We start from the raw sequence: 10,250 nt of genomic DNA, 5'->3' as shown, positions 1-10,250 counted from the left end.
AACAATACTATCGTGAAAGTACTTAGTACTTTTCCACTTCACGTGATTCTATTATGGTTAGTGCATTCATTAGCGTTGCGCAGATCAAAGACGACGTACGAGTCACAAAACCAACAGGTAAGCGTATTTTTGTCTGGGTCATCGTAGAACAACGATCACGATTGTGGTAAAGAAATCATGAATATATCAAATTCCCCTTACATTATTATTTCTAGACATCTATGAGAATGTCTACGACCACTGCGGTCAATGGTCGTGATCATGTGATACCTCAATATGTAAGGGTTGTATTACCCGGAAGTCTAATATACGGTTTACTCTCAAAATGCCTCTCATCAAATCACGTTTATTGTAGTTTAATCTCCTTTACGAAGACCTCATACCCAGTAGGTGGGATGTTTTTGAGGATTGATATTCGGTTCCCTGTATGAAAAAAGTGAATGTTGTGGGCGGTGAGAGTTCTCCCAAACCATTCATTTTGTGGTATCATAACAGTTATGGTACTGTTGAAGAAATGGTGATACTTTTAGTTTTGACTATTAACTAAATGTTAAGATGATCATCTGCATTGGCGGGATAAAATGAACAATGTTTCAGCGTTTGCTATTGTATCAACAATCCTGCAGTGCATGGGTCATTAGGCACTGTTGTGACAACGCACTTTTCATTGTTGTTGTTGTATCACACCTGTTGAGATACGCTTGGAATCATTCCTTTCTTGTAACGATTTAGAACATACCTGTAGAAGTAGCATTTGCAACATCTGTAAAACATACACTATGCTATCAGCTCATCTGTGTCGGTAGTATCCATAGTACAATGCTACACTTTCTTCCAACACAAAGGTATACACGGATCAAATTTTCAACGACCGCTGTCGCTTTAGCTTTACACTATCATACAATATGCTGTTCGAATCACGTAGTAGTTTAATAGTTTCGTAGTGACGTGCTTAGGACTAGTGAGAGCTTTTACACAGCCCTGTAGAAGTACCAGACACACTGACAAGGGAAGCATTCGTGCAGATGAATGAGCAGAATGAAATTTATTATGGATTAAACAGGTGAAAATGTTAGCATCCTCTTGGGGTGAGCGCCTTTAAGATATTTTTTAAGACAAAGGTATTAATTAAATACTCAAATTTAATACAAGCTATATTTTCCAAATTATTTACTCATTAACCTACACAATGGGACGCCAAGGGGATTCCCCTTGACGTCATAAGAGAAGAATCTACCAAATGAGGGGGGTGCTGTGACATCGCCTTCGGATTCTAAGACATATTCCTCAGAATGATCGAATGGCTGCACTAACATATAATACAAATGGATTGTTCAAACACAAAACTGATAAAGGAATCATATACTTTGCGATAGTAGCACATAGTACAAACACGATCACAGTGGTACACCATCAAGGGGGGCAAACTGTATTTTGGCCCCACCGGAAGCGGAGTGTTGACAAAAGTCTCAGATGTTCAATGCAGTTTGCGCCGCCCACACGTATGCGTACCTGGGCCATTTTCAGGTAAGTTTTCCCTCGAGTATACCTAATTTCCGGTACGTTTTCACTTGTGGTACTACAGCAGTTTTGTAACAACCACCGGAATGCGGTTTGGATGTAACTTGTTGCTTGTGTGGGTAGCTGACACGCACAAAATGCCGCTGTGCACTCTTCAAGCCACCTGGCCAGGGGCGGAAGCTAGGATTACTAATTGTTTGGGGGTGGCTGCGTAACGTTTGCCTTTTCAACATTACATACTTGATTTAATGATTTTTCAACAAGGAAGATGGTGGATTAATCATGTACATAGCTATGCAGTGGAATTTTGTATCCACGTCTGGTACCGAGACGAATTACCTATGAGTAGTTATAATAAGTGGTTATTTCAAACATGATAAAGTCAAGAGCAAAACACTGATTTATCTGATATTCTAGTCTAAGACCTCTTGATCAAGAATTTTGCAAGTGCCTGTGCTGTGTAGAGGATGTTTCTCTAAGAAAAGGACAGTCGTTTGGGCGCAAACACTTTCCAGAACATTCGGGAAGAAAATCGACCAGAAAATTTGACCTCAGGTGAGCATGTGACGTCAGAGGGTCACCTGTACCCCTCGTGATGGCTGACTCATTTTGGGTGCGGTATTTGGCCCAGATCCAATATCAACAATATGGTCAGGCATGGTGGCAAGTACCCGGTGCAGGGCCCAGGTGCCACACTTCTTGGCTTTCAGTGGCTACTTTTGCCATTTTTCATCCACATTGGCGGCCAAAAGATGGAAGAATACTTATGAAATACACCTATTAATGTTCTTGAATTTTAGAACAAAGTTCTTCTAAAGTAGGCTGGCTAGAGTTTTACATGCTATTAGGTCATGATCACTTACAGATTCGCAGAAATGATTCAGTTTAAGTTAAAAACTAATCTTTATCAATCTAAAAGTATGACAGCAGTTTTAGACATAGCTAACAGCTTAAACTGAATCAATAATTGCAACAAAACACTACTACAAGGTTGATTTTGCGATAAGAAGACAACAGAAAACACATACTTCTACACTTCAGTCAGAAAACGTGAAAGTTATTGGAGGAACAAGCTGACTTTACCCTTACAGAAACACTCTCCACTCGGCAGCAAAAAAAATCCAGGCACTCTTGAAGCGTTGGTGCTCCAACATGGAATTGATGACCGTAACAAATCCAGAAGACAAGCAAGGACTTTTTAAGTGCACGACCAATACACTAGAAACACTTTCAAAAGAATCGTAGTTCCAAGTTGATAATGCAACCCTAAGTTTCTGTACAGCGGATGAGTACAAGTGAACATGCCGTGTCCTGGGCCAGTCTTTTATACCTTGGTGTCTGTATTCAGCTGGTGACTAACAACTTTTCCAAACTTTACTTGACATATAAGGTGTGGAAGGAGTGAGTCACTCAGATCTGGGTCTAAACAAGAGATAGTCACGCGATAGCGGTAAGGTACGATATGTCTACGAACACCAAGAAAGGTCATAGGTCACCATATCGACGAATTCTGAACACCTGTTTGTACATAGGATGATAACATTTTCTTGCTTCTTGCAACGTTCTGAATTTGCCAAACAATATCTAAATTCATATGAAAAATCAAATTAGTCCATATATTGACGTCGCAAACATCCAACATCAAAGGGCAATAAAAATATGCACCACCAGAAGTACAACGGATCCGGATTTAGAAAAATTGACAATAAGATGTAACGACGATCTTTCGTATCATTCTAATTGATGTCTTCACAAACTTTCAGATGGGAATTACGAAGATGACGTTTACTATAGGACTTTTGACTCTACTTCTATCTTCCGTAAGTGCTTCAGACTTATTTTGTAGTGCACAATTCATTAGCTATCATATGATTGGACTGTAAGTAACTGTTCGCTATCTATCGTCATCATATCACGAATTCTACAAGAAGACAACCTCACATTCCACTTAAAATATTTTTCTGTGTTCTTTGTAAACAGGGCTTCATGGGTCTAACAGCTGGTGAAGACTGTGATGCGAACAAGTACCTGGACAGTGAGGGGAACTGTCAGTCGTGTAGCGGAAGGGTAAGAACTATATCGCTACGTACACTACTATTGTATCTTCTCTGTTAGTCTAGAAATATATGGCTGTATCATGTAACGCTAGTTCACCTTTATCCGCGGGTAACATATATCCGTTGTCTTTAATCAAAAACAGCAGGATATTTAATGATATCAGGTCGACAGATACTGCTTTCAAACTTTAACATTTTGAAAATATTGCAATTTTAAACTACCGTCTGGTAACTTGATATCCCGAGTGAGGGTTTTCAAATACAACGGATATAGGTTACCCCTTTTACTCAGGTAGGTAAGCCCTACGACAGGTAGGTTGACCAACGGATAAACTTGAAGTAGCGTTACCTACACTGTGGTCTTTATTCTCCGAGAACAACCATACAATGTTGAAGGGATGTTTCTGTCATTTCATTTGTGTAAATCGTTTTATTCTAAAATTTATGTTCCCATGCTACAGACCTGTCCTGCCGGGGAGAAGATAAAAGAGAAATGTGGGCATGGCAAGGATCTTATCTGTGAACTTTGCACAGACCTGCCAGCAGGTCAAACGTGTGCAAGAGGAATACAGGGGCCCTGTGTCTCTTGTGAACACCAGAACAAGAAGACGGTTCGGGAATGCGATGCTCGCCTTGACAGCGTCTGCTATGGATGCCTTGAGAAGTAAGATGTTGTCAATTTATTTTCCATTTTTCAAATTGGATTTAGCCAGCGAAGTTTAGTGACTATTCTGTAGAAAAAATCATATTCCTAATGAAACCAGACAAACCTTCGACCATAAAACACATCTTTTATCTCTAGCATAACTCAGTGAAAAGCGAGGAGAACTTGAATTAATCTAATATTAGTTTTACCTTGTAACTTTTAAATGTATTTCTAACTTCAACATGTCTTGTTGTGACTGGTCTGTTTGTGCAATAAAGGTCTTTATTTATTCATTCATTATCGAAAGCAACATCCAGCCCTAGGGTTTCTAATCCTAGATTTAGTACTTAAGTATTAGTTTAATGATTGCTCCACCGGGCTGAATTCTTCTAATTTACAGTCACTTCCCGAAAGTTAACAACCAGGGAGAAGTCGACTGCATCCATTGTTCGGCTGAGACCAACAACAGGTCAGAATGCAGCCAGCATCCCGTGATTGAATGTGCCCCGGAAGTAGCGGGTTAGTATCAACTACTGAATATACAACATACTTGAATGGATACATAAAAATGTAGCACATCAATTTGGCTGAGAAGATGTCATCATATAAATGCCTATAGGGTTGCCACATTGTAGGCTAAGTCCAGTGTTTGTTTTCTTGTCACCAATTCATTTGCATCATTTGTTACCAGATAACGCACTACCAGGGCCTGAAGACGACAGGCATCATAAGGACTCACAACGTTGGGCCGTGATTGCCGCTATAGCTGTTTCAGCTGCAGCTGCTGCTATCCTGACAGTTATCCTGGTGCTTGTCGCTTTAAAAAAGAACCTCTGCAAACCACATGGACCCTACAACAGGGCGCCAGCTCATGATGCTGAGAATCCTGAACAACCAGGTAAACGAGTGCTGATTTTTCTGTGCAGGGCAACACAAAATACAAGAAATGACGGTTAACTTTAAAGGTTTTAAAAATAAATATTTATTCATCAGACTGCATGTTTTCTATGGTTAAAGAAAGAAGAGAAGAGAGCCCAGCCCTCTCTGAAGAGTCTGAGGGCGAACAATGCCAAGTAGACGAGAACAAAAAGAAAGTCAAGTTCACCAAGGCATGCAGGACTAGGTATGGCGGGGAATGATTTTAAAGATTTTAGAAAGTATCACATATTTTCCTATGAATATGTGTTTTCATTGCAGTCATTTCAAATGATTGATATATAACATATAAATTTTCTTGCACATGTTCTAATAACACTTTGACTAAATGTTTCAGCACCAACCAATCAGAGGATGGACAGCAGCTACTGCATTCCAAGCGGCCCAAACTGTCAAGTAAGCATTTCATTTCGTTTCTAACTTATCACTGAGACGACAGGTTATTATGTAATAACTCATTCAAAGTGCTTACAAACCTTGACCCAAAGATGCTAGCTAAGCTTGACAATTATTGGTCACAACATTCTGTTGTTATACATTGGTTTTTTTCACTCTTAAATCAACAGAGCTGAAAATCCCGAAGAGGTCTTCAGAAGGTGAAATAGAACTCCACGTGTCTGGGTCAAGAACTTCGTCACCAGGTCAGATATATATCTGTTTACTTGTATTCGCTTGTCTGAAATTTCTTTGTTAACTTTACCTTACTCAATATGAGAGCAATATATATCAGCCTCCATACTTTCATTATGCTCACTGAGATTTTATACATATCCTATATTATAAAAAATCAAGCTGTTTGTCTCCAGTCAAAGCCGTACCCTCGCCAAAGAAGGGAACTCCGTCTCCATACCCAGTGAGTGATGATGACGTGTTCTCCTATCCCAGTGGCAACCAGCCAGTAAATGTTCAGACTGACCGGCATGTTCGAGATGCCCAGGTACGGTAATAATAACTGTTTAATGCAGTGATCTTATTGTGTCACATGTGACATTTTGTGTTTTGCAAGGAATATCTTTTGCATGATTTGAAAATTGACATTGTGCATTTTGATTGAACTGTTTTCAGGCACCTTGCGTGGGACCTACCACATCACAGGCCTCGACTCCCACAGGCTCGCTGGATCTTTCTGGTATGTTCTTATCCATCCATAATAATATAATAAACTGGATACAAAAGTGTTTTACAAGACTGGGTCACAGAAAACAAATTGAGGTGCAATACGAGTCTAAAATAGTATGTTTTCTTTCACAGGCCAAACGGCCAAAATTCACAGTGACAGCCGCGCTGTGCCCAACAACACAGCAAATGACTACGCCACCAAGCTGGCCTGGTGCAAAGATCGAGCATCCTGTAAGTTTTACGTGGAAAACTACCATTGATATCTATGTTAATTCTATTACTTATGTCAGCTTATTCAACTCACAAAAACGTGAAATCATTACTTTGGTACCATCTCTGTTGGGCATGATGACATGAACATCAAGTAATTTACTTTGAAAAACTATATTCATTTTTCAGCGATTCTGCTGGATGATGACTGGTTCAGCTACAACATCCAGCAAGAGTTAGCTGGGCACTTGGACAAGATCCCACCGTCCAGCTCCATGCCGACCTGGAGGACCTTCTTCGAGAAATTTGGTCTTACGAAACAGGAACTGGACGGCGTGAACACGAGATATGTCGACAGTCCATCCCTGGCCCTGTTCGAAGTACTCCAGTCCCGTAATGCTATGTACAAGTACACCGTCAAGAAGGTTTTAGAAAGCCTTCACAATTTAAAGCTGTATAACGCCGCAAACTTCCTTTGTGATGAGCTGAAAAAGTCTAAGTCGTGACAGAGCTCTCGTAAGATATAAGCTAAGGTATCTTCACCGTAGCTCTCTCTCTCTAGTGGACGAGATGGAGGTGGCACATGATAAGACCGGTGCAGATATCTGCCAAGTTCAGTCGTTCATGGTTTACTGGTGCTCGTCAGAGTTTAACCTTTGCCAGTGGTAGAAAGTTCTGCGAGTCAATCCTGACAGCATACAAAGGTTATTCTCCAAGCAGCGGTTGGGTCGCGGAGATAGTAGTGCTCGGGACTTTTACTGGCTCGCTTCCCACAGTGCGAAAACTGTCACGGTTGAAGCATTGCTGTACAAATAGCAGAAAAGCCTAGGCCTTAGGCCTAGGTCACAATTCCAAACCGGGGCCCGGCCGGGATGTTTAAAGAAACGAAAAATTAAAATGTATACCCAGAAATATACAAAAATTATCCCCCATGAGTCTACTTCATTTTGTGTATTTTGATGTCTTTTACATCATTCTTTGCCCTCCCGAAGGCTGCACGGTTTGGAAATGTAACATACGCCTTACACGTGCTTTGTCTTTTCGCCTAAGCCAATGGGTGCAAGTACATTTTGTATGGTTTTGTTGTCACAGGAGGCATGACACTCAATTAATGCATGATAAACTGCAATCATGTAGAGGTAGACGTTGCTGATATTTCAATCATTCTTTCGAAAAGGGGGTAGTTTAAAGCTGTGCTGAATGCGTTTCATCACAAAAGAACTCAAGTTACTGTGAAAAACATAAAACGCTTTACTGTTTTGTTGCTCTCAACTCTGTTCTTTTATGTATATATAGGTCGCTAGGACAGTGCGAATGGATGTACCATGTTGGCGAACACTTTATGTCTCAGTCTAATAATTGTTAACGTTATGTTAATACTGATATCACTGCTTTAAAAAATGCAACGTTTGGGCTAAACGATTAATAAGAATTGTTTATGATGGAAATGTACGTTATGATAGCTGCGATTTGAAACTTGAGACATCCGTTTGAATTAAATGGTCAAAAACGTATCATTTTGTCTTCTATTTTTTGCACTAGCTTAGAATGTAACTGTGAAAGTTTTCTCGTGATGTGAAGGTATAGAATGTTTGCATTACCATGTCTGTAACAAATAATGAGGCAATGTCTTAGTACATGTAATACCAAATTGATCCAAATCATTCATTTTCACAAAAAATACTTCATTATTGATGATTGATCACGAAGTAATTGAATCAGTTTGATTTCTGTCTGTTAGTGACCACAATTTGTTAGTACGCCACAAAAAACAACATAATGTACATTTTTTATAATTATGTCTCACTTTAGAATTGAGCCTAAATCCACGTGACAAGAGTCTTTACTTTTTGGTAGTTTTCCATTACCCATACCAATTATTTTCCAATACATGTAACTTTATGTGACGAAGATTCAAGAAGAGAACGTTTATTTTCGTCGTATGGGAATTTTATTGTAGCGTACACTACTAGTTACGAAATATCAGTCCTTAGGTATTGATAACAGTCATGATTCATGTGATGATAACCTCAAGTTTACCCCTCAATTAAGTAGTACCTGTATCTTTCCACGCCAACACAGTACTTTTCCACCACGAAACTCTTTGTACGTAAACATTTACACAGAATTAGTTACAGCCGTCTCATTGTTCACTGCCATTGCGGAAGTAGAACCAGATCTGGTTACAGTTAAAAGTGCAATGTTGAAAATTGACAAGAACACAAATTAAAAAGAAAATATAGTCATTTTCAGTGCATGGGAATTGCAAGTAGAACGTTTAGTTTTACTGTCGCCATAAATAGTCAAGAAAAATCTATCGTTATACCTACGTCGATGTAGGTTAGACATCGATCCAGGTAATAAGATACACCAAAAAATAGTTACTCATTGACAAGCAACTGGATATGATTTTGAAACGGTAAGACGTTTCGGATAGTATCCACTATCCTTCGTCAGTGTCACTGACGAAGGATAGTGGATACTATATCCGAAACGTCTGACCGTTTCAAAACCATATCCAGTTGCTTGAGTAACTATTTTTGGTGTATCGTTATACCTTCCCAGTTAAGAATGCCCTCACAACAAAGGTTAGGTTTGGCCCGTGGCCAGCAGTCATATGACCATAGCCTCAGGTTTAGAGTACTTTTCCATTACCACGATAGTTGTATCTTTCCACGTCGTCTCTGTAGTTTTCCACAACGTCAATATGCTAGAATATGATACTAACGTAGTTGGAGAGGGATTTTCAAAAATGCTTTCGGTTGTTAAACTTCAAGATTTGCTTTTGAATGTCAATACCGTTTGATAGTTTCCTGACAATATACATATCCCTTGTCAAACTGAGATTTTTTAGATTAATTTTTAAACTGTCAATAAATACTTTTGTGATAAAAATGGAAAACAAAAGAATTGAATGTTTTTGTGCCAGGTACCAAGATTCACCTGATGTTTCCCTTGGCAACCAATTATGACGTGCGTACCGCGTGAAACAAGGCCTCTTTGTTCTCTCGTTCGTACGTCACAAACTGTGCATACATTAACGGGCAGGGGTAGGGCTGGGTACCGGTACAGAAAATTCAGGTCCAGGTCCGGTTCAGGTCCAAAGGATCAGGTCCAGGTCCGGACCTGAACCTGGACCTGATTCAGTATGACTCATACCAATTGTCCATTTCACTACAAAGAAATCTGTTTGGTGGAGTATTAGACTTACACTGGCGTTTTAAAATCCTACAACGCTAACTGCACCTGTACGATTGACTGTAAACCTTGGTAGAAATTACTATAAACTCTACTCTACTTCACTCTTGTCATTTTCTTCCAACTGCAAGCGCCAAAACGTGTGAATGCCAGATAAAATAATATGTTAATTTTCTAATCGGTCCAACATCCGGTCCACCTAATTTTTTCAGGTCCGGTTTTTCTGGACCGGTCCAATAAGAAAAACCGGTTTTGTACCGGTACGCTGTACCGATACCCAGCCCTAGGCAGGGGTATTCCCCCGTACAGCACCGAATGGACCTGAGCCATTGTAGCAAATGAGCAACAGTGTAGCAAGAAATAGCGAAAGACAGCCGCACGGCAGATTTCGGCGCTACTTTGTGAAGCAGAACGTGGCTCACCAGCGAATGTCGGCAATGGTACAGGTGTGCGTGTAACATTCCAGATAGAGAGATAAATAAGGTTCGTACGTATGATGTATTTTCTCTTGCATGTAAGTGTGCGTGTGTGCATGTGTGTGTGTGTGTGTGTGTGTGTGTGTG

General features: G+C 39.9%; 2 protein-coding genes across 2 annotated transcripts in view; both read left to right on the top strand.

The window, feature by feature from the left end:
• Nucleotides 1-3,103: 3,103 nt before the first annotated feature.
• On the top strand, nucleotides 3,104-8,003 carry LOC118419953. Its single transcript, XM_035826646.1, has 12 exons — nucleotides 3,104-3,341; nucleotides 3,502-3,588; nucleotides 4,040-4,242; nucleotides 4,625-4,743; nucleotides 4,916-5,122; nucleotides 5,242-5,347; nucleotides 5,498-5,556; nucleotides 5,727-5,801; nucleotides 5,967-6,097; nucleotides 6,226-6,289; nucleotides 6,412-6,510; nucleotides 6,679-8,003. Exons 1-12 carry the CDS (start codon nucleotides 3,285-3,287, stop codon nucleotides 6,993-6,995), a joined length of 1,524 nt encoding a protein of 507 aa, XP_035682539.1. The 5' UTR covers nucleotides 3,104-3,284; the 3' UTR covers nucleotides 6,996-8,003.
• Nucleotides 8,004-10,009: 2,006 nt separating this feature from the next.
• Nucleotides 10,010-10,250, top strand: part of LOC118420056 — a 10,029-nt gene continuing 9,788 nt past the window's right edge. Inside the window, exon 1 of the mRNA XM_035826762.1 lies at nucleotides 10,010-10,170. The gene's annotated coding sequence lies outside the window, so the exon portion shown is untranslated. The remainder of the gene's footprint in view (nucleotides 10,171-10,250) is intronic.

The sequence above is a fragment of the Branchiostoma floridae genome, chromosome 7, assembly GCF_000003815.2.
Source record: "Branchiostoma floridae strain S238N-H82 chromosome 7, Bfl_VNyyK, whole genome shotgun sequence".
Taxonomy (NCBI): Eukaryota; Metazoa; Chordata; class Leptocardii; order Amphioxiformes; family Branchiostomatidae; genus Branchiostoma; species Branchiostoma floridae.
Note: the sequence above shows the minus strand (reverse complement) of the source record. Positions and strands in the feature narration are given on the sequence as shown.

What these genes read in the sequence shown, in the direction of transcription:
- LOC118419953 (XM_035826646.1), top strand. Translation starts at nt 3,285, where the DNA reads ATGGGAATTACGAAGATGACGTTTACTATAGGACTTTTGACTCTACTT. An exon ending in TGACTCTACTTCTATCTTCC is followed by an intron (nt 3,342 to 3,501) that starts GTAAGTGCTTCA and finishes CTTTGTAAACAG; the next exon opens with GGCTTCATGGGTCTAACAGC. An exon ending in TGAGAATCCTGAACAACCAG is followed by an intron (nt 5,123 to 5,241) that starts GTAAACGAGTGC and finishes CTATGGTTAAAG; the next exon opens with AAAGAAGAGAAGAGAGCCCA.